Genomic DNA, 27,836 nt, shown 5'->3' with positions numbered 1-27,836 from the left:
CTTTCTCCATGTTCATGTCTCTTCTAGCTACTTGTATCTAGCAGATGCAATGTCTTCTTTGCCACTGAAGCTGATAGGTCAAGTCTAATGTCCAAATCTCGATGCTTTAATTTAAAAAATAAATATGTTAAAAAAAGTCTATTCCTAACCTCTTCTATTACAAAAATTTGGTCTGTATGGAATAATGGAACCCCACAACTGCAGGAATGATAGCAACATGCCTTTGTTTGCTTCCTGTGCTGCATAGTGCACTGGTGCTGTAGCTCCCCAAGAGAATGCAGGAAAAGTTCTTCTTAAACCTTGGGGGCCTCTGTGATCTTCTCGCTTGCTATTTATAGCTAATTAAGGCTCAATCATGTGATATAATGATAGTTTCCCCCACACTTTATTGATCCCAGTGGGAATAAAGGGCATTCAGCACCTCACATGATCAGACCCTTTATGTCTACGTCTTGCTGCTCACTACAGAATATGAGCAGTAAGACTGAGCACTCCTCGATTTTCTTATTCAGACTCATTTCAAGCTCCAGCTCAGACTGGAGATTTGCTGAGTAAATAGTCTCAACAATAATCTCAGCCTGATTCCAACTAATTAAATCCTGTACAAACATCCCTCTCTGGGCCAATATAGCGAAAGACAATGAAAACACAGAAAACCAGACATAGCTTTCCTCCAGATTTTACTCGGCCCTTTAATCCTGTATCTTTTGAAAGATAGTAACGTCCATAAGATGAGGGGTCAGCCTTCCTGCCCTTAGCATCAAGCAGTGGAATTTTTCAATAATGAACAGCTGGGTCACCAGCGACACAAAAGCTGCTGTAATATCCTGTAGGCTTACGGGGCACAACAGAAATCCCAAAGCAAATCATGATGTACACAGAAAGGGACCGTCCTTTTCTATTAAGGAGGCCACTTCAAACCAGTCTCGACACCACCTTTTCTCCAGCTTTTTGGAGGCGAGATTATCCCCTGCGTATATTTAATCACACATTGTGGGGTGGCTTTGATTGCCTTTTTAGAGTCAGAGAAGTTAAAGAACATAGTTTGAAGGCTCTTATTATCAGCGCTCTGGCCACATGCTCTCAGCCGAGGTGTGTTTACAAACACTGGGATGGGGGGAGCAGGAACGCTGCCCTGGGCCAGAGCTGGGCTTGGCACTGCCTTCACAGCATTGGCTGCATTAACCCTGGCTCCGAGTGAGTGTGGTGAGTGCCGGTGGGAGGGGAAGGCGGAGGGGTTGCATTTGTGGTTTAATTTTTATGAAACCCCATGGAATTCGTGGCCTTTTCCAGGGAAAGAAGAAGTTATCTTATGGGGTTTTTCCCTAGGCACCCAGTAAACCAAAGAGTAAACCAGGGTAACAGGACCAAAACCTAAATGCTATAAAAACTTTTCGGTGTATCGCAAAAGTCAGTCTGAGATGTATGCAAGATATGCTGGAGATTCCTGATTAAAAGCAGTTTGTGACAAGGAAGTTACCACTTGCAACATGTAGAACATCTGACAGTGATTAACTGGAGCTAGCTATTAGATTTTCCTAAAGAAACAATACTTAAACATATCTCCACAAGTATGAAACACTTTATGTACTGTATCTGGTACACCTCATTTAAATTGACTTAGATGGAACAGACACACTAAGTCTAACTAGTAGGTTATTAAGAATATAAACCTGGTGCCCAAGAATTTACAATCAGTTATATGGGAGGTATCCTGACTTTCCTCCTTTTCCCAGGGCTTTCATTTACTAAGCATATGCTGTAAAGATGTCACATTTACAGCAAGGAACATGTTTAGGATGTTTCTTACAAACAATTTTAAGTTACATACCTGTAGCAAATGCATCTTACTATAGTGCAACATGCTGTTAGAAAGTCTGCCATGGGCTCAGGAAAATAGGGGTGAAAGGAAGAATGTACATGAAGAATGGGTAAAGAATGTACAAATGCATTTGTAACTTAGTTTTTCAGTTTACTTATTAGTGCTTGTGAATTTTTGGTAGAAAAATGACATAAAATCATTTTCTACAGGATGACAAGCTTTCCAGCTCTGTTAAAGCCCTTAGAGGTTGGAGAAATATGGTTTAAATTAAGCATATCATAATTCTAATTCTGGAGGGTAAAAAAAAGAAGAGCTTGGAGATTCATCCAGCCTGGAGTGTTTGGTAGTTGCAAATAAACTGTGTGCTCTAAGTAATGATCATTTTGAGAGTTCCCTAAGAAATACCTTTTTGTTTCCTTCAGTTTTTGGATCAGGAGGCTGATGGTTACTGCAGGGCTGTGCTTGCACTTAGGTGCTGCTCAGATTTGTGTTCTTGCGTTGCAGGGGAGGAACAGACGAGTTGGAAGACTTGGAGTTGAGCACTTCCATTGGCCTTTAATTGTGGATTTCCCTACTATTTGTGAGATGAGTAGTTGAATTGCTAAAGTAATTCACTACAGTGCTATGACCCCAATCAAAATCACTGCTTCAGAGTGTGGGAATCATACAAATAGTGTTTCTGTCTCTTTGCTGTGTGTCACTTACACTGGAAGGTTTTTAAAAACAATTATGATTCCATCAGCAGCCAGAGGAGCTCTGCTTTCCAGTCTGGTTCCTAAAGTCCCAACCTGTCTCACTCACTCTATCCCTACAGGGTTGAGTCAAGAACTGCACTGAGCTCCTCCAGAGCAGAAGAATGCTGAGGGTCATTGTTTAGTCAGTAGGAAGTCGTGGGAGCAATCCTCTGGGGGCTGAGAGCTTACGGGTTAAGTCTGAACTTCTCTAATTTGCATAATGTCAAATAATAAAATATTCATGGTAGATTCTCTCACTTTCATATTATTTAAAATAGACAAAAATTAAATTGGAAAATATTGCTTAAAATATGTGAGTGAAAATTTGAAGACAATGTCTTGAGCACAGGAGACATATTTCGCTACTTTTAATTTAATGATCTTCAGATTTACAGAATTTTTTGCTGAGTTACTGCCAGGTAGAAGTCTACCTTATGCACAAAACTGTCCAGAGTTTGTCTTTTTACTGGGAATCACAAAAACTGCTGGAATTCTAAGGGCTGATGGGGGTCAGGTAGAGGGTGGACTCGGAGGATGTGGCATGTGTGATTTGGGTAGCAGAAACGGTCACGATATGATGACAGCTTTAGGGGTAATTGGTTTTCTCAGAGTTGGATTCAGTTGAAGTGATCAGTGCCTGAAACTTTGCCACAGTTTGCCCTTATCCAAGGGATCATTATTGGAATTCTAGGATAGTTGTGGCCAGTGCGTTCTGTGAGGAACGTGCGGAGAGCAGAAGAAACCACAGGAGTAAGTGACACCTCTGGTCTCAGTGCTCAGTGCCAGCTACTTCTGTCCTTTGTGGTTTCTGCCATTTGGCAGCTGGAGGAGGAGCTGGGGGAGCTCCTCCTGTACTTATCACAAAGAGACGTGAACTTTTCTTGACCAGTCTGGGAATTTATTACAGGTGACTCTTGCACACGGTCTTGATATTTCAACATCTATCCAGAGCCTTGTGTTTGGAAACTGCTGCTTTCTACAGTGCTAGTAACTACCAAACCTGCACTGTCTTTCTCCCAGTTCTGACAGAATTTGAAAATAAGAGTTGGAGTATATTTTCCCAATGAGACTGCAACCCAGTGGTTCAACCCACCTGTCATCTCACTTAAATATATGTCATAAAGAGCATGGATGAGGGGAGGGACTGATTTGGTTCGTGCTTAGCGTTCTTGTGACAAATTATTTTGATTGTAACGATTTACTCGTGAAAACATCAGATTTTAATAAAGCTCAGAAATTTAGTCAATGGTAAGATTTAGTCATTTACATTAGCAAACACAGGTTTTCATAGTGTACAGCCATGAGACAGTGCCTTCCTGACCAAAAGAATGGCACCTGACCTGTTCTTTTCCTTGTTGCTGTCAAGTTACGTTTATTTCTTGGTAAGAAAGCATGAGATGAAGCTGCTGAAGGTGCAGGATTTCTCTCACCTGCTACCTGTGTGCAGAGTACCAATGGCTGCAGCAGGCACTCACCTGGAAACTGCTCTCAAAGGCCCCCAGACCCCTGGGAGTGTGATTGTCCTCACCGGGTGGGTGAAAGCAGTTTTGTCACTGGAGCCTTCAACAAGCAATGGTTGCATATTCTTTATCGAAAAGAAACCATATCACACTGTGCCTGTATAAAACACACTCCTGCCAAGGAGACATTAAACCAAAGCCTACATTTGGGGTGCAGAGGGAGACTGAGGCTAGCTGCAATCAGATGACAGATATTTTTGTTAGGAAATAATACCTTCCTCTGATTTCCTGAGAGGTTGAATATAAAGCATAAAACAAGGGATGGTGATGAAATCCAGAAGAATTGCCTCTGTGTATTTTGGAAGAGAGTAAACAAGTACCTCTATGCTGCTCAGGTACACCAGGCACTGTTTGGACAGCTGCACTGCCCATTGAAAGGTGTTGCTGGCCAGTGGCCTGGCAATACGAATGCTGGGGTCGTGTAAGGTTCATATAAAATTGTACATCTCTATAGGGATGGCCATTATAATAAACCCAACGCAGCAGAGAGGTTGGATTTTCTGATGTGTACCAATTACTGATGTAGAACATGCTGCTGTGAGAATTACATGAAAAACTGCGTTTACTGCTGCAGTGATAGTAAAAGGTTGCCTTGGATCACAGTTGCTAAAGGTCAGATGCTGGTGGAGATAACAGCCTGTGCACACAGAGCAGAAGATGGTGGGTTCATTGTAGCTCCATCTGTAGCCACAGCTGAAACCCAGTCAGGATTAGACATGGAAAAAAGGTTCTCCCATTTTGACTGATTCTGTGGTAGAGGAGGAGTTACTTATGTTGTAATGAATGTCTCTGGGCCTGATAAAAACCCTCAAAAAAGGCAGAAGCATTTTTAAATGCACCATTCTCTGTTCTTGAGACACTTCAGGGTGAATACATGTTTCCAAAATGGTTTTGCCAGCACAGTTTCATAGAATAGCTTGTTTCATGTGACATGGCATGAGGTATGTAATGTACCATGTATATAAGCATGCTTTCCAGCTTGAAATCTGTTGTATAAATATTGTAGGCATAGGGAATTGTTTTCCTTAGTTTGCTGGGAAGTTTTCAGCGTGAAATGGTGGGAGTTCAGTTGTTTGCTGCAGGGGATTCTACATTCTCTAAAGTCAGTTCTTGGGAATTTGGGAAACGCGTCACTCACAAGTTGCTGCTCTTCTGCAGCCACCCTGCAGCCCCACCAACAGCTGACAAGCCTCAAGAATAAGGATAGAGAAGTTTGTACCCAATATTGCCTCTCCAGCTGTTCTCAACCAGTTGTGATAGAAAAACTACAAGCTTACTCTCAACACTGTGGCTTATTTGCTTTAAAGAAAATAGATTTCTGGAGAGATTCCCGTAATTGAAATTGTCCCAGGAGGAATTAGCATCTGTGTACACATTAGCTGTCTGTCTTTTAGGCCCAGCGGGAGTTGGAGTGGGGTGGGGGGACTGTGGGACCAAGGATCCCACCTGAGAAACTCCAGGTCATCATCACCATCTTGCAGTCCAGCCTCTCCAGTTCTGATGTACATTGTCTGGGATCTGTTGCAGTGTAGCTCAGGGGAAGTGAATTCAGTTGTGATTGATTGACATTGTTTTGAATGATTCTGTTGGCAATTCACTGGTGCCCTGATTCACTGGTGCCCAGTGAAGTGGTAAGGCCTGTCCCTACACAGAGGGCAGGTCTTTGCCTAATGAATTTCTATTCATTATGAGCAAGGTGCATCCTTCTTTCTCTGAATTGTCTGGTATAACTTAAGAGGCACAAGAAATGTCATTTATCTTTGAAAATGCAATGTTAGTACATATTAGAAACTCCCGAATGCTTCAAAGAAGACAATGTATGTTCGTGGCTGGAGTTGGCCCTTAAATCTGATCCCATTCTCTGTGGGTCCTTAACTCCATCTCGATGACCCTCATGCTTTAAGGTGTAATATAAAGCAGCAACTCACAGCAGTTCCTGCAGCTTCCAGGAACTGGCAGGACCTTACTGGGTACACCAGAGCATTTGGCCCCATTTGTAGGGAGTTTCTGGAGGATGCAGAGTGATCAGTGTCTGTGGAAATGAATGGGCTTTTCATGTTGCTGATTTCATTTCTGGATGGACACAGTACTCCCAACCAGGGGGATTCATCATCCTGGCTGGATGTGAGTGGAGGGCAGCCAGCACTTCTCACTGATGCTCAGAACAGCCACTGAAGATTAAGCATGGGACTCAGACAGAGCTTTCCAAGTATTTGACAGAGAACTGCCAGGGAAGCTCAGTGCTATTCCTATTTCTAGGCCGCCAGCAGTGTCTAGCAGATTTTCCCAGAGAATCACTGCTGTCCGTGACATGGCTCCAGTGTTGCTCTTTCTTAACCCCTTTGTTCTACTCAAGATTTACCTTTGCCTCCGGGGCAGCTTGATGTTACTAAGGAAAACAGGGTCATCGTGTGTCTGGCATGTTTGGGGTACTGGTGCTGCTGTGGACGCTCCGAACCAGCCCCAGGGCTGGGACTGCTCCGTTGGCACTCCATTCCTTTTGTTGTACAAAATGTGGCACGGGCTCCAAGGAGGCATTGCCAAACAGGGAGTGCTGAAGTTACAGGGATTGGAGAGGGGTTTTTGGGCACAGGGTGAGTTGCAGGGCGTCTGGGAGGCCTTGGACTGCAGCTCTGCCCGATCTGGGAGCTCCGTGGGCACCAGCCAGTGCAGGGTGGTGGCAGCTCCACCCGTGCCAGTGCCATCCTGCCCTGGCACACAGCCACCCGCAGAGTCTGGCCACCACTGAGGGTTTGTGCCTCACCTTCTGTGGGCAATGGGGCAGGTGTGGACACAGGCCAGCTCTGCCATCCCAACCTTACAAGGTGTCTGGATGGAATATTGATGGATTTGGGCCTCAGAGTGACTAATTAGCATGCAGAATTCCTTAAAAGGGTTAACATGGGATCTTTTTAATTGTCAAAAGAGTTGCAGGCTATTAGTGTTGGCATATTCTTCAATAATCTGTTTTATTTTTACCTGCTGGGAGCTTAATTAAAAAACAAAGAGGCTCAATTTAAAGCCCATTACTATGCTAATTTTCTAAGAACTGGGCGGTGATTAAGAAGCTTTAAAAAGAGGAGTTTAGTTTGCTCTAGGGAATGGGTTGGAGGCAGGTTTTATTTCGTTTCATTAGCTAGCTACAATTATTTATAAACTAAATGGAAATGATATTAAAGAGTAATGAAAAAAACCGGCATCTATGTATTATTGAACAGCAGAACTTTTTTTAATTTAGCATCGAAGTGTGCAGAGCCTTTATTACTGCAACTCGCAGTTAACACAGCTAAATGCAGTTGTTAAATATAAGAGGCTTTTAAAATATGCCCATAAATACGGAGCTGTCTGGTTTGCTTTTCCTGTAGATCACTAGAGTAAGTTTATAAAGATATCAGTGTGACAATAAAGATGAACCACTGTCTTTTTAAAAAAAATTTTATGAGGTTTTATGCAGGAAAATTTCTTAACAGAATAAATTGCAAAGGCTTTTTCTTTTTTTGTATTATGTGTGTAATGTTGTATAATCTAACAGCATCACAAACATTCTACTGCCTTTTGCCTGCCATGTGAGCCCAAAATAATACTTGCAATTCCAGTCATGTTGGAATACCTGGAAGGAACCCCTGCACTGCATGGACCTTGGGAGCTGAAGCCAGGCAGGGACAGCAAGGCCAGAGATTTTACTGAGGATGTGGAGGGTGAAGAGGTGGGGGAGCAGCAGTGCAGACAACCTGTCTCCCGGTGTGGCTGTGCCAGTGGGCAGTGGGAGGACAGGGCGAGGGGTACCAGTATGGCCAGGGAGAGACTGCCAGGTTGGCAGGAGCTCAGGAGAGGGCTCCAAGCCTGGGCAGCAATTTTGAACTGAATCCTCCCAAACCAGAGTGTCTGTTTGTCGTGTCTGTGAGAATGTGGGCAGGGACATGTGCCCTGTTTCTGCCTGAAAAACTGGTAATGCTGGTGTGTATCTTGTCAGCCTTGGGAGGAGGAGGAGGAGCTGCTGAGCCTGTGCCTAGAGGACCCACATCTCTGGTGGCACCAGGGCCTTCTACAGGAATAAAGCATTCCTGTAAAATATTCCAGCTCATGTGGCATGACTGAGATATGGTTTGCCTGGTCCACCTGGTAGCTGAGTTCACTCAGCACTTGAATTCCCACTGAAAAGTTGCTCTGGTTTTCTGAAGGAGCAGGAACCCCATACCCCACCATCCAGCACTGCCATTCTGTGCTGAAACCCTTCGTGCTGCCACTTCATGCTGTGCCAGGGATGGGAAGTGGGAGGAAGTACAGAACAGTTGACAGACACCAGGCAGAGGTCAAGGAGGAAGAGGGAGGGTGGATGGAGGGCCAGCAGCAGATGCCAGCCCATCCTTCTGGGCTGCCCAGAGCAGTTGGCATTTAACTCTGTAAGGGTCAATGTCAGTCTGGCTGTGACACCTAAATTGTTCGTGGGGCATCTCTAATTTAAATAGTTGTTGCATTCAGTAAAGTATTTCTTGATGAAAGAAGTAAGTTACAGGAAGAATTAAAATTACCTTCACATCAGTGATTCAAATGTCTATAGACACCAGCAGGATTCCTGCTGCCAGAGCCTTCTGCATGAGCCCTGGGTGTGACGTGAGGTACAGCATCCTGGAGCTGTTCAGGCCCTGTCAAATCAAAGTTCACCATGTGGCTCCCACAGTCATGTTGGAAAGGAAAGCCTTACACTACAGGTCTGCTGCTCCTGTGGGTAAACTCAGGGCTGAGCTGAGCCCAGAGCTGCCACAGGAGATAGAGGTCATACAGCAGAATAGCTTCAATTCTTCTTCTGGTTCTAAAGGCAAAGCAAGCTGTCCAGGATCCCTGAGGTTGTAAATGTCCCTTGGCCTTCTTTTGACCCTATATACACCTTACATTCTTCCTTTAATGATTGACACTTGGTAGGTTTGTGCCTTCAGGCACCCTGAAGTTGTAGCTGCTTCTTCATCAAAGCAACTGTTTACAGCTGGTTTGAGTTGGATGCCAATAAACAGTATTCTTTTTGTCTCAAAATAAAAAGCAGCTTAAGCCCCTAATGATAAGGATTTTGTGCTTTGTAGAGGAAAAAATTCAGCTTGGTTGGGACAGCCAATCACTCAGCTTAGCAAGACGGAGTACTTTATACTTCCAGCTAAACTGCTTTTATCTCCTCAAGTGAGCGGGCTATAGATTCTTATCATTGTGGCAGAAGTGATGAGGGTAACATCTTTAGTTGGAAATCATTGGCTACATGTGGAGAAAGCTTAAGATGTTGTCACACTTTAACTTGGTCCTAATCTGTTCAAAGGCAGTTGATACTTTCTAACTGCGCCAGCAGGTAGTGAGAGGCAGTCAAAGACCGCGAGGGTGAAGCAGCTCCAACAGCTCCGCTTTTCTTTGGAGAGTTTATGACTTTCATAAAGCGGATACAAAGACACTCCGGCGGTAACTGTTATTGTCTAAATGAAGAGCTTATGTTCACCCAACCATATTTCATTAACTTGTACACTCAAGCTTCTACATTTCCTGCCTGCTCGGTGCAGTGCTAGAAGCAGATCTTAAATATTTTAATGCCTATTGTCAGCGGAGTAAGAGCAGAGCAGTGTGTGGGTCAGCCGCGCCCGTACGCGACAGTCTGACGTGTCTGTCGTGACCAGCACGGACCAGCATTTGCTGCATCTCGCCTACAGCCCTCACAGCATTCCCAGGGCAGCTGTTCTGTGAAATTGTGATGTGTGTTGGTGTGAGATCCAAAAAAGGAATCGTTTTCCTTCCAGCAACAAATTGAGATACTGTGAACAACACTTGAATGTCAAAGCTGGGGGTTCTGTGAGGGAAGACCGAACTGCCAGTGGAGCTGAACGTTTTTAAAGTCATCCTCCCTCTCAGTGAGGACCCAGTCCTGTTCCTGATGCTGCCTAAGGAGTTCTGCATCTCGCTCACTTGACGCAAAAGCTGACGCAGCTTCTCCTCCCTTTTTATCTTTAGCAGATGATCTTAAGAACTTCAGAGCTCCTGGTGAGCAAACTTCCATGCATTTCAGCAAATATTGTGTTTTAAAAAAATGTGTTTTGTCAACTTTGTAGAAAGGACAGTCGGAGCAGGATTTCTTTTCAACCAGATATTCAACAAAGCACTTCATTTTTGGAAACATCTATGGAACCCTCAGCAACACCATGAGGCATTTCTGTGCTTTTATAGAACAATTTCAAGCCATACAAATTTTCTCTCTGAAAGAAAGGAATGCTCTGCTGATAAGATATGGGGGGGATTTTGTACACTTTCTGTCTAACAGGCATCTCTATTTTTTCTCTTTGTGTGTATGATATATATACATACACATAACCAAAAGTTAAGTAGTATTTTCCAGCTTTGACCTACTTACAACTTTTCATTTAATTAAAAAAAAAATTCTGAAAAAGTTAATAAAATGTTTAGACAAACCTTTCAGTCTAGTGAGCTTAAGGGAATAATCCTCTTTGCATGCCTAATAATGTTGTTGGTGTCTAATGGGATTTCATTTTCACACATGTGGAAGTGTCCTGTGTGATATATGTTTGACTGCTGGAATAACTTAAAATCTGTGCAGACGTTCGAGGCAGGAGGAGGGTCTGGGCGTGCTGTAGGGCCCTGCTTACTGATAAATCTCTTTGTATGGCTTTAGAGCATCTAGTTTCCTAAAGCCTGAATACAAACACAGATGCTGATAGCTGAGTCTTAGGACTCTGTCAACCATATTTGGCCTTACAGAAGCCAGGAGATTTTGGTAGTTCTGTGTCTAATCTTAAAAATTCAGTTTATAGAGCAGCTATAGTAATCATCCATACTAGAATGACTAGGCTCCTCTGTTCATTAACTTAGAAGAGATGAATCAGATGTTTGGAGTCTTCAAAAATGCCTGTATTAATAGGGATATTTATTTTCCATCATAATATTAATAGTAATTGCCATAATGTTAGTAAGAGTTACTCCACATTACAAGAATAAATTACCATTCCTAGACATTGCAGGAGACATCTTTAGTTGCCTGGGTTTTGGGGGTTAGGTTGGGGTTTTTTAGCGTTCCTTTTCCTTTTTCAGGGGTCCTTTTTACTGAGTTTCTCACCAAAGCTCCATGTCTCTGGCAAGACTCTTCTGTCTTTATCAGAAGAACAAAGTTTGTGAAAGGACAATAAAGACAAACTGTGTGAGATGATTGGGAGAGAAAAATTTCATCTATTAAAGGTCAGGCTAAGAGAGCATGATTTAGAGCAGAATATAGCTGGGACTTTTGTAAAACAAGCAGCAACTTTTCATGCTCGAATGGGGATTCTTGGGTTAAATTGCTATCTTTGAGTTCTGAACTTGGAAAGGTATTAAAGTGGAATTAAACCTTTACACAATCCTGCTCTTGTGTCATTCAGGATTTTTTTGGGTTCTGTTTAATTGTACATCACAGTAGGGTTCTGAGTGACTGGTGCTCTAAAGAAATGAGGGGTAGGGTTAAGTCTGCAGCCCACTGCTCCCTGCTAATCCTTCTTGTTCCTTGAAGAAGGATTTACTTTTGCTGCCAGCTTGTGAAAGACTTTGCTCCTCCCGAAGAGATTGTTGTGGCTTTCCTGGGGAGGTGTGGTTGCTATAGCAGGGAGTCACGCCTGGGTATTCTCTCAAACCCTACTGAGAATGGGCCAAAAAAGAGCCGAAGAAGAGTAAAACTGGAGATTAAAAAATGGAACAATGGGAGACAGGAAGATAGGAGTGGGAACAAATGGGAATTACAGCACCAAAAATAATGCAAAGTGACAAAAAGAGGAAATAGAAAAATAATAGCCGACAGTCGGACTGAAAAGACAAGCACTACAAAAGAACAATTTATTTTCAACAGGCAAAGAACATAAAAGGGCATCTGGGAAATAAGACACAGCCCTATGTTGAGTGCTTTTTTGATTCTTACTGTATTGCAAGCATATATGCACCAAGCACACTAAACTGTTCCGTGCCCTCCTCTCCATTTTACTTTTGCTACAATGTGTTTATTCAAAACAAAGGCTTCTTGGGTTTTAAACTGTGCTTTTACTTCTTTGCTGTTAAATGATGTTTCTAATTGTGTCTGTTCCTAGGGACTAAGCATAAGGTTATTCTGGGCTTTTCATATAAAATATTGGCATGCAGATCAGTAACAGAAGAAAAGATCCAGCTCTGCTCAAATTCTGTTCTTGAATGCTTTCCAGAGAAATAACTGCCTCCGTGAAGGTGCCAGTGGGCACTTGGTTTTGCTGCTCCTTACTGGAGACAAATTCTTCAGCTCCTGCCATGGCAATGCCCTGCCAGCCCTACCTGGCTGTGCCCCAGGCCGTGCCCCCTCCTCGCCCCGCTGCAGCCCCTTTGACTCAGCCAGCTCATCCCTGTATCGTCAAGAGCTTTCCTGTAGGAGTTCTAGAAGCTGTATTTTACTCGTGAACCCCTTTGTTCTACCAGTGAAATGCAGCCTAATTTTGCAAAGATCCAAACATTTCCATCGCGGTGAAAGAAGCAGAAATTTTCATTCAGTGTAAAGCTGGTCACAACACAAATAGAATTTAAAAAGGAGCCAGTGCCACATCTAACAGCAAATCTCTCTGAATGCCTTTCCTGCACCCTACTGCTTTATATATAGGGGAGGCAGAGAGATGTAACAGATGAAACATTTTGTTTATGAAGTGTCTATGTTTTGTTTTATTTCACATGTTTTTGCAATATAGATAACAGATTACACCGCAGAGCTTTCATTGCCTTGTGCTATAAAGATACTATAAAGCCTTTCTGGGTATTAATAATAGATTGTGTTGATGAGTTTGGAGAAGCTGGCAATAGACCCCCCACTGCAAAGACATTAACACCACAGGACTAAGGTATCTTTCCCTTGCAAATCAGTTGCTAAATTGGCTGTGCTGATGAGTTTGGGCACAAGCTGTCCTACAGCATCACTGCAGCAGGCACAGGAAGTGATTTTGTTTTATACTGGCAGATAATGTTTCTTCCTCTTAATGTTCTTAGTTGCAAGGAAAGGCCCTGTGTAAATTCTTTCCCTAAGTCATTCTTGCCAGCCAAGAAATAACTTAGAAATTACATTTGAATTGCTTTGACATATGATTATTTTTTTCTGTAAAAGTGAAGGCCAGGGCTGTGAATCACCAACAGTACAATTTCCCTGCTTATGGGGCCTTTAGGGTGAAATCTCATATAAAAATTACATTAGAAGAATTTCCCTGTGTTGTTGGTGATGTAAATTCAAAGACAACTGTAAATTCAGTGTGCCACTTAGTGAAAAAGAAGGATAAGATGTCAGTCAGAGTGGAGAACATTCACAGGCTGGAGTCAGTGGTCCCAGCCCTGAGTGGGACTGTGCCATGGGGCCCCACCACAGGACATCAATGAGGGGGTAAAGGGAGGAAATAAAGGTGAATTTAGTTTAAAATGTGTAAATAACTGAATAAAAATCCAAAGGAAGAAAAACGAGAACACAGTTGGGTTTTGGTGACCCCCGGGCTGGGCAGAGCTACAGCAGAAGCACAAACTCCCCAACACATATGTTGCTTTTACAGCCCTGTGGTGTGATTTGGAAAATACAAAAAGCACAGCAGCATCCTCTTTGAAACTCGTGGACAAAAATAACATCATTTCACAAATGTTTGCACTGCCTAAAAATATTATTCTAACAAAATCATCATATTTTGTTAATTCATTACAGCTTCTTAATTGCAGCCTTGGCTTTATCAATTCAATTGGTGCCCTTAACTTTTATAACAGTTTCTGTTCTACAGAACAGATTAGGAGAAAATTGCAGCCATAATCTGTACAGTGCAATTGCCATGCTATAAAGAGGAATGGGAGTAGCTGAGAAGAGCAATTGGATTCCCAAAGGTGGAGCACAGTAGAGCAATATCAGTGACTTTGTAAATGAAAAATTGTTTTAATTCCCTTCTAACAGCAATAATTCGATTCTTCATAAATTTTTCCATCAAAATGTTGTAAGAAAAAATGCTATGAAGTAGAACAGCATGGCAGTGATGGAAGACAGTTGAACAAAGTGGACAATTAGGGGATGAAAATTAAGCAAAGAGAAGAATTTATTCTGTCACATTCTGCTCAAAGTGAGAAACTCCTCTGCACTTTGCATTTGTTGTTATACTTTATGGTTAAGGGAGATGGAACTATCTAGGTCATTCTGGCCCCACTTCAGCAAGTTGCATTAGGATGCAGGCTTTGAATTCTGTGTGTCTTTGTGCTTTTGTCTGAGCCTCCCAGTTCCACCCTGAGCTGCTGGTGCCCAGAGGTGTGGGCTGACCAGGAGTGCTGGGCCACCTGCAGAGGGATGGGCAGGGCACTCACAGGAGGGAAGTCACACAAAGGGTGGTATTTCTGTGGGCTTGGTTTGACACAGGCTGTTGTCCAGGTATGGCCAGCCTGAGGTGCTCTGGGGCTGCATTCGTGGGTCTGTCTCTGGTGGGCAGAGCGAGGATGGGAGCAGTGGCTCTGACAGTGTCCACAGTCAAAGTCCCACCAGCTTCAGAACACGATTTGGCATGGGATAACTTGTTGTCCCTATTGTTATTTTAGCCATCAGCTTTCCTTGGCAGTGCAGTACAGTACTCCTCATGGGAATACAGGTAAAATATTTATGGGAAGAAAAAGTCACTCAGTACCAAGACAGGCGATACGTGTAACCTGTGAGTCCAAATCCACATTGCAGATTTGATGCAAGCTGTCACCAGTAGCTGGTGTTCATACTACAGCACCTGGGGGTAAATAAATAAATAAATACTTTCTTCAGTTCTCCCTGAAGAAAAAAAAGGTTTGTTTTAGTTTCTTTCTAAATATTACAATTTTTTCCTAGAAGCTTTTAATTTTTGCGCGTTTTATTACTACTCGGTGAAAGGGAATTAGCTTTCTTCTACTGAAGTTTCAGCTATGAAATTGGCTTTAATAAACTATGTAATTATTTCTTCTGCAGGGAAAATATTTTAAATGGAATGTTTCTTTTATAAGGGTGGAGGGTTTTTTTCAAATCATAAAATTATAATATTTCTGTTTTGCTTTATGGCATTTGAAATGTTTTGAATGTTCAGAATTGAGTGTAACCAAGCAACAGTTTTTGCTCTTTGTAAGCACCCATGAGCTGTAAGATGCTACAAAAATGTTCAAGTCCTGGGCTGCAAAAGGCCCACACGTAATGTTTTCCCCATTCTATGTCATCTAAAGAAAGAAGTACCAAAATTTCTCCTAAAGAACAAGTAACAGATGTCTTCCATTAGTAATTTAATTTCTTCTCTTAATAAAACTCAGTTGTGTGAAAAGCATAATATATTTTACTCCAGCTCTACCCTGTTTGGTGCCACAGGAGTGCAGAACGAGTTCCTGGTGGTGGAACAGGCTGAGAGGGGAGTCCCAGGAGGGTGTGAGCAGAGGGAAAAGCATCAGAGCTAGAGACCACACTGGCAGTATTTACAAAAGCTTTCGACCACCATCTTTGCATATTTATTAAATAAAGAAAAGCCAGGTATTTACTGTGGTTCCTGCAACACATAATGTCAGAATAACACAGAAAGGGAAATGATTGAAGGTCTCTTATAGGTAGGCAGCAGCATCTGTCCTCTTGCATACATCAAACACGGCTTAATAACTTCCTATTTACTGCTTCATGGCAGAGGCCCAGTAAATAAACAACCTGACTGAATTAGTCTATTTTTCTGCCTCTGTCCTGTATAACAAACCTCTTGAACCACACTTAATGTGAACAGCAAATTTTGCATTGCACGTGGAGGTCTCTCAGCACAGATTAAATTAGTTATAATAAAACAATTAAAATCTATTTGCCCACAGACAGGAGGAAATGAAGGACCCGGGTGAACCATAGAAAGGTAAAGGGTAGGTTGTCAGGACACCAGGAGAGTAAACAGCAGAGCTGTGATTCTCAGGAGCAAAGCAGGGTCAAACTTACTGTGAGATAACTGCACGGGAGATAATAAATCAGGGGTCCATGTTGCACACCAGATGGCTGTGCCATGCAGGAAGGCACAGTGGATCATGTAACTGTGGTTGTTTCTAAGGATTACTGATTCAGCCTGACTTCACAGGGATATCCTAACAAATAAAATCTTTATGGCCTCTTCCGCTGGTGAACATTTTCATCTACTGTTTAAAGACAGGACCACATGTCTTAGCATTTGCATTGCCCCTGATACAAATTAATTTAAGTTCACCCAGTTTTAGCTGGTAAAGACTTTTTGATTATCTAGTACTGTAAAGTTGCTTCACAGCATTTATTGTAGATAGTCCAATGGACAGACAGGCCATTGTTCCAGGCTTTAGCTTGGCTGAATCTCACAAGTGTTCCAGGCACAGAGGCAAACACTTAAAAACTCCTAAACCTATTAAGTTGTCTTTCAGAATTGTCCAGGCAACAGAATTTATTTATAAAACTCTGCAATCATTGATTCAAAACAAGGTTTTCTTGTTCTGCTTTTCTGCTTTGTCCTCTTTGAACAATTTTCTTTGGAATGTTTTCGTTGTGCTTAGGAGTCAGAGATTTCCTGGGGCTTCTAATAAAGGCATTTGATTTCCACTCTCCACATACTTTTACAAGTCCAAGGATTTTGAGGTTTGACATTAACTTAAGAGATCTGGAGATAATCAGCCATGGGGGTGAAAAGCCTGAGTTATGCAAATTATTTGTAAAATGTATAGAAAGCAAAAGAAATATTCCTTTAAATGCAGTTGGTGTGGGACAGAGGCTTTGTCTCAGCACAGAATATCTGTGTGCTCCACTTAAAATTTATGACTTTGATTGAAACCTGTAAAGGGGTGATCTGTAAAGTATTCCTGCTATCCTACACTTCCCAACAGGTTTATTACCATTCGTTTATAAAATGAACAGTCTAACGAGCAGTGGTTTAGATCACAGCTATCAAAGTCTGGTCATTTGTCAAGATTAGTTTCCTGTTGTGAGATTGCCTTGTGCAAAAGGAGTGCATAACCTTGAGTTCCTCTTGGGAAGCTAAAAAAATATCTATAAATGCTTTATAAGATAGATGTAATGAAGATTTTATAATCTCAGAATTCAATCCAACAAGGCCCTCTATGTGTGTGTAGTGCATGTTATAGTGCAGAGAATACCTGTGTACAGAGGAGGGAATTTTCTTGACAGTGGGCAAATTCTAGGTACGAAGTCCACGCAATATTGTCAGGGCAGGTTAATGTTCGTTTGAATGAATTAATACTCCACTGATGTCAGTGTAATTCGTTATAGCTAAAAGGCTGCCTTGGGAAGCACTGTTGCAAAAGCACCAGCTTTCTGGGGATAGTCAATTGCTAGTAAATAACACAAAATGTTTTTTGTTCATGTTAGACGTTTTTATTTTGAAGAAGAATTTAAAAACCCAAACACTCAGTAAGGCAATGTGACAGCGAAGGTGCTGCTCAGGGAAACTCCACAGGACAAGAAGGTTATTCTCATGTCCCAGGTAGAGGGAAGGTACAGGGTATTTATGCTTTCCTGGGCTTTCCTCCTTGAAATTATCTGTAAATGGTGTTACAACTGTGTTTTCCCTGTCACTGGGTGGTGGCACGTTGTCTGGTTTACTTGGGAGAAAACCAGAGGCAGCCGCAGCCCTACCTGAGCGATCGCAGCCCCGCCAGGGCCAAGCCCCCGCTCTCCGCGCCCGCACCGCCCCTCTGCTCCCGCGGCATCGCCGCCCCCCGGCTCAGAATCCCCCGGGAAGGTTCCCCGTTCTGCCCTCGCTGGGGTGGGAAGGTGGGCACCTGCCCGCGGCGATGGGCGGCGGGACAGGGTCCCTGCAGTCCGTTTTTAAACGTTTCCCAGCCCAGCAGCGCTGACGGGACACGCGAACTGTCCCGTCCCGGTCCCTCCGTCCCGGTCCGAGCGGGGCATCCGCACGTCGGGGCCGCCCCGACCCTCCCGGCAGCGTCCCAGCCCCGGCGGGGCGGGCGAGCGTGGGTGCGGGAGGACGGTGCCCTCGCACCAGCCCTGCCAGTCCTGGGGTTTCCAGGTATGCCCCGTCCTAAGGACGGCCCTGGGACGGAGGGGCCAGGCTTGGTTGAATGAGTCAAATAGGTTTAAGCAGTTAAATAGAAACAACTTTTTTCAGCGCTCCTTTTTTTTTTTTTGCCCCTTGTGTGTTAATCCTTTCAGATATGTTATTGTGTAGAGATAAAAATATTTTCTGCTTAGGAATTTGCTGGCTAAAGCATTGTAAGTAAAACCTTGTGGACAAAGCCAACCGAGTGTATGAAATGAGCCGGCCCGTTCGTGGCAGTGCCCGAGGGTCCTGTGTGGCATCAGTTTCCTTTTGATTGAGTTAATTCATTTCATACCCCCAAAACAAACCACTCAGTCCACCTTGCACAGCTGTTACCTTGAGGTTGTGGTTGTACAAAGGTGTGCACTGAGCCAGCCAGGCTCCCAGTGCAGTCGCTGCTTGGTACAGCTGGGGAACCCCCCAGTTTCCGGCTCTCAGATGTTCGTGAACGCTGTGAGCAACCACACTGACATTTGCTTTTCCCTCCTGCCCACTCTGACTCCAGTCCTTTGTTGAGGGCTTGTGACTGCCATTTTCCTGCACTTCTCAGCTCAGACAAAATGGAGGCTCTGGAGGAATGAGTAACTACTACAGGCTCTGTCTTCTAAAATCAAAGAAAATTGCCTTTTTTGTAAAAAACTGTAATTTTGATGATGAAAAAGAAAGATCAGTGGACCCTGCACTAAAAGGCAGAATATAGTTTTTTTCCTGTGAGCACACAAGTGCAGTTGTGTTCATTTCCTAGCTGAAATGTAAATGTTCACACACCTTGCGCTGTGATGTATTGCCTTAAAAGACACTGAATTTCAAATCATCAGCCCACTGTGTGACATAGGGACGTAAGTTAGCGATTTGTCTTTATTTGAGGCAGCCCTCTTCTGAAAAGCTCACTTAGGAGATTCCCAGCTGACATTAGAGAAGCAAAATAAAATTAATCTAAATAATTCTAACTTTATCTTAGAAAATTAATGATGGATGAAAGAGGAGGTTTATAGAGGTTTAATAAGAACTAGTCTGGATACAGTGTGTGTTCTAGAGTCTGTGATTATAGTGGTAATTTAGCAGATTGTATCACTGCTTATCTCTGCCAAAGGATGTTTCACACCATTTAAAATGCACAGTATTCCCTTCAGAGACAGGTTGTTCTGGAATAACTCAACATCCGAAGAAAAGGCTTCTTATTGCAGTCCTCTCTTTATCGATTGCATGTGTGCAGTCGCATGTGCGTGCATCGCCTTTGCCTCAGCCAGAGCACTGAGTTTTCCTGCTCATTTCTGTGTTCGTTTATCAGTGTCCTCAGAGACAGACAATACCAAAAATGGAAAGCCATGAAATCTGTTCAGAAAAGGGTTTAAGTGCTGAAACCAGAGAGCCTGCATAAAACAAAGCATGTGCTGGTCCTTTCTCTAAAAGGTAAATTAAAATACATTTGGATTTGGGCAAGTTATCCAACTCTGAGAGCTCCCTTTTGTTTCTCATTTTGAAGAGGAAAAAAACATTGCGATAAGGACAGATCTTAGTGGGCTTTATCCAGCAAAGGCGATTTGGGGAATCTCAAGACCAAAGGGATTGAGATTTGAATAAATTGCATGCCTGTGATGTTTCCAAGCCTAAGGACGCGAGTCTCACAGTGTGCAGGAGCATGAGCCAGGCTGATCTGTGCAGGTTTTGCTGGATTTAGATCCACGCAGGGTATGATCTGACACTCCCTTTGACTGTGGTACCTCTTCCTTGCAGGCTGTTTGCTGCCAAGTGCAGCGGCTGCATGGAGAAGATCGCCCCGACAGAGTTCGTGATGCGAGCCCTGGAGTGTGTGTATCACCTGAGCTGCTTCTGCTGCTGTGTGTGCGAGCGCCAGCTGAGGAAAGGGGATGAGTTTGTCCTCAAGGAAGGGCAGCTGCTCTGCAAAAGTGACTATGAGAAAGAGAAGGACTTGTTGAGCTCGGTCAGCCCAGACGACTCAGACTCAGGTGAGCTTTTCCCCACCTGCCCTGACTGGAAAAGCTGCGTTAGTTTGAGCAGCTTTCTTATAGGGAATTACATCCATTTTCACTTCCACTCTGTCTATATGCACACGCCACCTATGCAAATTCACAGGCACAGCTGAAAACATCCCTACTTGCAGTCTGCTCTCCCTGACCTGATTCCCTTCCTTAACTTGCTGCTTAGTAAAGGACAAAATCCTTTTGTTTTCATCGAAGTATTTTTCTGCAAGATCATAAAACATGAATCAGACTGACTTCAGCTACCCGAGGTCTCACTCAAGTGAGTCCTCAGTATGCTGTTCTCCACAGACGTTCTTCCATCCATTAGCATATTTTCAGGGGATCTTCTGCACATACACTTCCAGCACTGAGCTAGGGAAGTGGGCACAGCAGTAATATGATTCTCGAGAGGATTCTCTCTGCCAATCACAAATGGTACCTTTAAGAAAAATTACAAGTACAACACAGAAGTACTGAAGAGAGTCTGAAAGAAACCGAGATGTTGGTTTGTGCCATCATAATAGCACACTTGTTTCCCAAGAAAATGTGTCAGAAAATCAATAGTTACCATTCCATTACATGTACGAATGACATGAATGCTTACCTCTGGTTTATGGGAAAATGTGTTATTCCATTTTGGCTAAGAGCAGAAATTATCCTTAGTCTCTAATCTGAGAGCCATATTGTCCACATGGCTGAAATTTGTATTTCTGTGTCAGGTATGGCACAGGCCAAAGGTCTCTGCAGCTTCAGCAATGCATGCAACCGGGATCATTCTTGGAGCAGTTATGGTTATTATTATAGCAATAATTATATTATTATTATGTGTCAGTTATTGCCATAATGTGTTTGCAGGACCTTGAGTCTCTGCTGGGTAAATCTCACATCGCAGAGTTTCGGCTCTTGGTGAACGTGCCGTGAGTTTCCTCCTCACCCATCACCGTGTCGTTCCACCCGCCAGCTCCAGCATCCTGCTGGGCACCTGCCCCATGTCCAACCAAACCCCCTTAAGCAGCTGGAGCCAGACCATCCTTGGCTGGGGCTGGGCACAGACATCCTCCCATAGATGCCAGCACTGGCAGCTGTTTGACATGAGCTTTGGGCAGGGGTGGGCTCCTCTTCACGATCAGATCTGGTTTGTGATCAGCAGTGAGCAACCACAGTAGCACAAACCAGCCTTGGTTTCAATTTCATTTCCCTTTGGCACAAGGGGGAGTTTCTTACTCCCAGAGACGCTTTTTTCCCCTCATTACTCTCTGTTTGCCAAACCCAAACCTGAAAAACAAGCTGACAAGTTAAATAGGTTGTTTGTCTCCCATTGTCTAACACACTGAAAACACTGATCTCCCAGGGGCCTGTGTGAGAGCACACGATCTGCAGAGCCCTGGCTGAGAACGTGTCCTGCTTCAATCAAATATTTATCCACTGGACACAAAAGTACTCTCCTATGAGCAGAATTAATCCTCACAAACCTTTCCTTAGAAATGGCACACTGGAAAGTTAATAATGTCATGGTTATTAAAATGACTGAGCTTCTCTTTAATCATTAGGCCAAAGATGCTTATTAAAGTAAAAGGTGATTAGACTACTAGGTGCATAATAATCAGACCCTAAAATGAATTAAAGTCTAATTTGTTGATTCCCCAAATGTAATCTTTCAGCATATAAAAATGTCAGTGTGCTTCTTCCTGTTGAAATCCCTATAATAATGTGAGAGTGTTTTCTGGAAGAAAAATCAGTAGTCTGGTCAAATAAAATATGCTGATTTAAGGTTGATTTTCACAACAAATTTGTACTTACCCTTCAGCCTTTGCCACTGCAATTGAGATTTCCCAGGATGGTATACTAACACATGTAGTATCGCCAGATTGTATGAACATTCAGAATTTAATTATAGAAAACGTGAAGAATCTGTTTGGTCTACACAAGCATATAGATACTTGTATGTATTTACTGAGAAAGAGAAGTTTATGCTTGTACATCCAGACACATTATAATGTGGACACAGAGGAAGAATACCGATGTTTTCTGTGGGAAATGGAAATGAGATGGCAAAGATTATATTTAATATTATTTCTAGAGCTTCAAAAAATTCAGAACAATAACCGGAATTTGCGCTATATTTAGTTATACAGGCTTTGAGATATTTGTGTGGTACTTGCTTTATGCTGTTTTGCTACTGTAGTGGTGCAGGCAGTAGTACCTGTCTGCAGATAATGCTTCAGGAGAAGCTGGAGCTCAGGTGCTAAGGGAAAGGTGTGTATCTGGTGGTGAGGTTGGAGCAGGTGAGCACATAAAAGACCAAGCGATGCTGGAAGGGCATAAAGTCTCTCTCTGCCTGATCCCTGGAAATATTAAAGTATATTCTGAATTTCTATCCCCTTATCAGTCCCACTTTCTCAATTAAAAATTGAACACATTTTTATGCTTTTGTGCCGTTTGATTTAGGCAGAGCACACAAATCTAAGATAGTCTCTTCCTGCCTGCCGCTGATTTAGGTATGCAAATAACCACGGGATAATAGTTGAACCTGTTGACTGAAGAGCAGTTCTCAAACATCCTGTTTTCTTGGTGAAACAAGTGCAATTATATATCCTGCTTTTCACTAGTTAAAAGTGATGATGAAGATGGAGATGTTAAGCCCACTAAAGGCCAAGTAACCCAAGGAAAAGGAAGTGATGATGGGAAGGACCCAAGAAGACCTAAGCGACCGAGGACAATACTTACTACACAGCAGAGAAGAGCATTCAAAGCATCCTTTGAAGTGTCTTCCAAGCCCTGTAGAAAGGTAGGTGCTTCACCAGGGACCAAGTCAGCTCTGACTCCAGGCCACAGCCCCAGACGGCCCCTGTCCCTTCCCAAGACAGCAGCAGTTCCCATGGGGTGAGAGCAAAGCACTCTTTTTGCACAGAACTGTTTTATGGGTAAAATAAAAACCATGAGATGACTGAGCGTCATTTTCCTCAGCTCAGACTGTGTTCAGTACTCATGGAACTGGTGGCGACATCAGGGGGAGAACTTGAAAAAACTGTGCAAAAATATGAGGAATTTTTAAAAGTAATTCCATACATGCAATATTTTGTTGTAAGTACAAATGTTCATCCTAACAAAACTGATTAGTAGTTTGTTTTGGTTAACATATAAAAAATTGTATCATTAAGCATTTCCTCCTGCAGGTCAGAGAAACACTAGCAGCTGAAACAGGGCTCAGCGTGCGAGTCGTCCAGGTCTGGTTTCAAAACCAAAGAGCAAAGGTAGGTTGTTTATCATATTCTCAGAAGTCAAATGCAGGTTATGCCTCAGCACAGGCTCTTGCCCTGGATGTAGCTCACACTGTGGAGGTCCCATGGCTGAGCTCTGCAGGTTCTGCCTTGCACTGCTCTCTACGTCCACACTAGAAAGGCAACTTCTGAACACAGCCACTGTTGCTCAAAGCAGCACAGGGTTGGGAGTTAATTTTGCATGCAAATCTGAACGGGAAACTGAGATGTTTAAGCTTAGAATTGAAACTGAACCCACAACAGTGTGTGCATGAGTATAAATGGTCTGTTTTTACTGATATTGATGCTTGCAGAGAGTTTTGCAAGGAAGCAAAATTGTTGCGTTCAGAACGATGAGATTGTTCTGTTCTGCTCTTTTTCAGATGAAAAAGCTGGCACGAAGGCATCAGCAGCAGCAGGAGCAACAGAACTCACAGCGACTAGGACAAGGTAGGGGATTTGTGATGAAGCAAAGTGAGAGGGAAGGAATCTGCAGGTGTCTGGAAGTGCCATTCCTGCACGATGCCTTAGTACAGCCATCGGGGTGATGTGTGGGTCTGTGGGTGAGGTGTGCCATCAGCAGTGGTAGCACACAGACAGGTGCCTGAGTGCCCACTCCAGGTTACCCCAAGTTCCCTTGGTGGGGCCAGAGCACAGAGTTGCTCACACAGAAGCTGTTACCTCCTTTCTAGAAAAAATGTGGTGTATGGAGGCACTTCCACTGGAGGAAACCTCCATGAGGCTTGATCCAGGTAGATCCTCCAGTTGGTTTTCTCCTGCAGTAAGGTGCACCGTGCTCAGCTGGAAATCTGCAGGGGTGTCAGCATTACTGCCCCAGGCAAGGCATGGGGAGCCCCTCCTGTACCTCCACAGGTGGCTGGACCCTGGGGCAGGCACTGCACAGAGGCACCAGGGCATGCCCTGCTGCTCTATGGGTACTCTTGAGTGTCTTCAGCTCCCAAGGCCTTGCAGTCTCAAATCCTCTTCTTTACTCAGAGCCAGAAGAACTGGGACCGACAGAAGTTAGAGAGTAACTAAGCTCTGTCACACATAGTACAGACTTTGGAAGGATAGGGTCCAGCACCCAGGAGCTCCAGAAATGATTTAGTGAGAAATTAAAAGCCTTTCAACTTACTTGCCCAAGGTTCTACTCTCAGACAAAATTTGGAAAGCTCCTCTGACTGACAGGATCCCCCTACCTGTGTTTGCTCAGGTTCAGTGTTGCCACTAACGCTGCCCTGGTCCCCAGCAATGACTCTTCCTCTTCTTTGCTTTGCAGAAGTAATGTCCAACCGAATGGAAGGGATGATGACATCTTACACACCACTTGCACCACCACAGCAGCAGATTGTAGCAATGGAGCAAAGCAGTTATGGCACAGACCCGTTTCAGCAGGGTCTTACCCCTCCACAAATGCCAGGCGACCACATGAACCCCTATGGTAAGGCATGCCTCATTCTGCCACATCCAGAGTAGCAGGGTCTGTGTGCTGCATCACACACCACAAGGCCAGCAGCATTGCTGGCTTTTAGTATATTTTTTCTGGAATTTGTACCAGGGAATTTGTACCAGTCAGTTTTGCATGTGTAATTTCTTGTACACATAAGGAGGTAGAACAGAGCTCATCTCGAGCTCTTGACACCCTTCAAAATTATTTCACAGTATGATTCTGATAAATGGTAAAGCAAGAAACATCACCTCTCCAGCTCCACTTTTTAAAACCGCTGTCCATGACATTGAAAAATAAACAGTGCCAAATTCTAGATCCCTCACAAGTTTTTCCTTTTTTCTTAGAAGCTTTGAGAAAAAAGTGCCTTAAATAAAGAGAAGTAATCTATTCATTCCAAAATGAATAAGCAGCCCTGTAAAATCACGCAGATTGGATGTGTGGATTTGTTAAAGCACAGTTTTTGAGCTACTAAGAGATGGGTTACCACAGGACATTTCTCCTGCGTGGTTTTATTCTCTGTCCCATGTCAAGATGACGGTTTGCTTTCACGATTGCTTGACCACACATCAGAGGCATTACAAGTGCTGAATGCCCAGTAATTGATTCTGGACAATTGCAGTGTGGCATTTAAAAAGAATTTCTGAGGGTATTTCAGACTGTGATTCTCGGCCTTGCAGTAGCCCACAAGGGCCTGTTTCTGACTCTTTTCTGCTGACCAGGACACTTCACTGTAGAGGCTCACGTGTGCATCGCTGTCACAAGCACAGCATGCACAGGCCAACAGGAAATCTGCTTTGGGTCTGTGTCAGTACTTTTGCCACTGAGACAAGTCAATGCTGCACACCAGGAAATTTGGGAGGTCCTGTAAGGAGTTGAGGGCATACAAAGTGCCCTCAAGCATTACAGATGACTTGTGATTTTGTTGGTTTGCTGGGCTTTCTGAGTAAAACTTCTTGGGAGGCAGGTTCTGTGCTCTGAAAAGAGTGCAGAGGATGGCAGAAAGCCCTTCCAAACAAGCGTGTGAGGAAAAAGAACTGGACTAACATTTTGTTAAAGCCTCCAGCACTTGAGCTAGAGGTTTTTCTGATACCTTCGAAGTTGAAGTAAGCTGAAATCTTAGTTGCTAAGGGAAATAAAAGGTGCTGTTCCGAACTAGCCCTGAAAGAGTGGAATTTTCTGAAAGGAGAGCACGTTTACGATTGTATATCACTTGAGGCCAGGGAAGCTGGGTCTCCTCCTGGGTCCTGTCACATTGGTAGAACTGGTTTTTGCCTTGTGTGTAAATGAAGACACACTATGACTATGGCTCTTAGACCATGCTTCCCTGTCACAGGCACTTGGTATCTGGTCCCACCTTCCTCAACAGCCCTGGTGCCCCCAGGAGTGCCAGATCCCAGCCCTTGGAGAGCTGGGTACCTGCTCCTCCCCAGCACTGTTTGCTCTCGTTGTCAGCCGAGACTACCTTTTGTGCTGCTGACTGAAGCCTTAATTAAATCCTGGCAGGTTTGGGGGGCAGTGCTGCCAGCTGGCCCCCATGGATTGGTTTTTAGTCCCCGTCATCATAGGTCAGACCCTTAGAGCCAAAGTACACATGATAAGGTTAACATGTGATAAGAGAACCAGGAGCATTCCCAGTTGCTGCAGCTGCAGCTCGTGAGCACCCGTGAGTACTGTGTCCTCCCCTGGCTGCACAGCATCAGCTTAACATGTACGTTTCATTTGCAGGAAATGACTCCATTTTTCATGATATCGACAGTGATACCTCTTTAACTAGCTTGAGCGACTGTTTTCTTGCCTCTTCTGAAGTTAACTCCATGCAGGCTAGAGTAGGAAACCCCATTGACAGGCTGTACTCTATGCAGAGCTCCTATTTCGCCTCATGAAAATAAGAAAACAAACAGCCGGCGTGTGTTTAGCCAGTGACTTTTCCAGTGCAGACTCTACAGCCATATGTTGCCCAGCTCTTCCTTCACAGTGACTCTGCTGCCTCTGGACTGCAAAGAGCATTTTTTTAGGAAGACTGTCTCTGTTTGCATATATGTGTATGTATGTATATATACTTTAATACCTACCTACCTACATACATATATAGAGAAACAAAACACATCCACCCGTCCCATACCCTTGATTCCCAGCCTGCACCAGACCACGAGACAAGCACGGAAGGAACAGAAGAACCTGCTCGTCCTCAGCCTTTGATTTGGTTTGGTTTGAGCTCGTCATCTTAAAGGAAATGGATTTTGTGGAAAGCTAGACCTTTTCCTCCTTTCTCTCTTCCTTTCTTTTGGATGTTTAAACTTTTTTTTTTTTTTTTAAAGCCGCTGATACTGACATCAGTTGACCATATGACAAATAAATCAAAGAAACTGGAGATTCCTCCCTTTTCTTACTGCATGATTCATACTATGTTGTGGATAAATTGCCATTTGAACTGTGAGAAGTTAATGTAAATGTGATGTTCAACATTTGTTTCCTTTCTACACTTTTTCTACATAACCTAGATCTGCTCATTAGTTTATAGCCCTTATGCATATGATACTGAGGAAACTGGTTAACAATATTTGTGGAGAAAGCCAGTGATTTCAGAATAAGAAAGGTCTATGACTCTGGAGAGGACATGCATGTTAGGGACAGAGGCATTTAGGTTAGCATTGATCTTAAATAATTAAAACTAAGGGTGCTTATGAGACAGTTTTATTTAATATTTTTTTTTAAGTGTGAGATTAAAACATTTACATTTGTTTGTAAGTTTTGCAGTGCCAAATTTCAAGCCTAGACCACAACTGGCAAACAAGTGTTTGTTCCTTCTGTTCTGTTTATTTATGTTTTGCATGAGGCATAAATATGCTGTGCTCTATTGTCCATCTGGAATAATTAAGCACTCCTTTAGTTAATTATCTTGCCTCAGCAAGAATCGAGGATACACAGTTCTAGCCTGAAACACCAGAAGTCCTGAAATGTGCACCAGCTGCGAACAGGAAAGTATGAGAGAGCTCACGCTGGGAAGTTCA

The 27,836-nt window shown here is 43.4% G+C and overlaps 1 protein-coding gene across 1 annotated transcript in view; it reads left to right on the top strand.

The window, feature by feature from the left end:
- LMX1B (LIM homeobox transcription factor 1 beta) overlaps positions 1 to 27,196 on the top strand; it is an 86,140-nt gene extending 58,944 nt beyond the window's left edge. The window contains exons 3-8 of the mRNA XM_032708595.1: positions 19,868 to 20,100; positions 22,725 to 22,903; positions 23,292 to 23,369; positions 23,759 to 23,825; positions 24,655 to 24,816; positions 26,551 to 27,196. Coding sequence (XP_032564486.1) covers positions 19,868 to 20,100; positions 22,725 to 22,903; positions 23,292 to 23,369; positions 23,759 to 23,825; positions 24,655 to 24,816; positions 26,551 to 26,708 — 877 coding nt within the window. The 3' untranslated portion in view covers positions 26,709 to 27,196. The remainder of the gene's footprint in view (positions 1 to 19,867; positions 20,101 to 22,724; positions 22,904 to 23,291; positions 23,370 to 23,758; positions 23,826 to 24,654; positions 24,817 to 26,550) is intronic.
- The last annotated feature ends 640 nt before the right edge of the window (positions 27,197 to 27,836 follow it).

This window comes from Chiroxiphia lanceolata, chromosome 21 (assembly GCF_009829145.1).
Source record: "Chiroxiphia lanceolata isolate bChiLan1 chromosome 21, bChiLan1.pri, whole genome shotgun sequence".
In the NCBI taxonomy this organism is placed as follows: Eukaryota; Metazoa; Chordata; class Aves; order Passeriformes; family Pipridae; genus Chiroxiphia; species Chiroxiphia lanceolata.
Note: the sequence above shows the minus strand (reverse complement) of the source record. Positions and strands in the feature narration are given on the sequence as shown.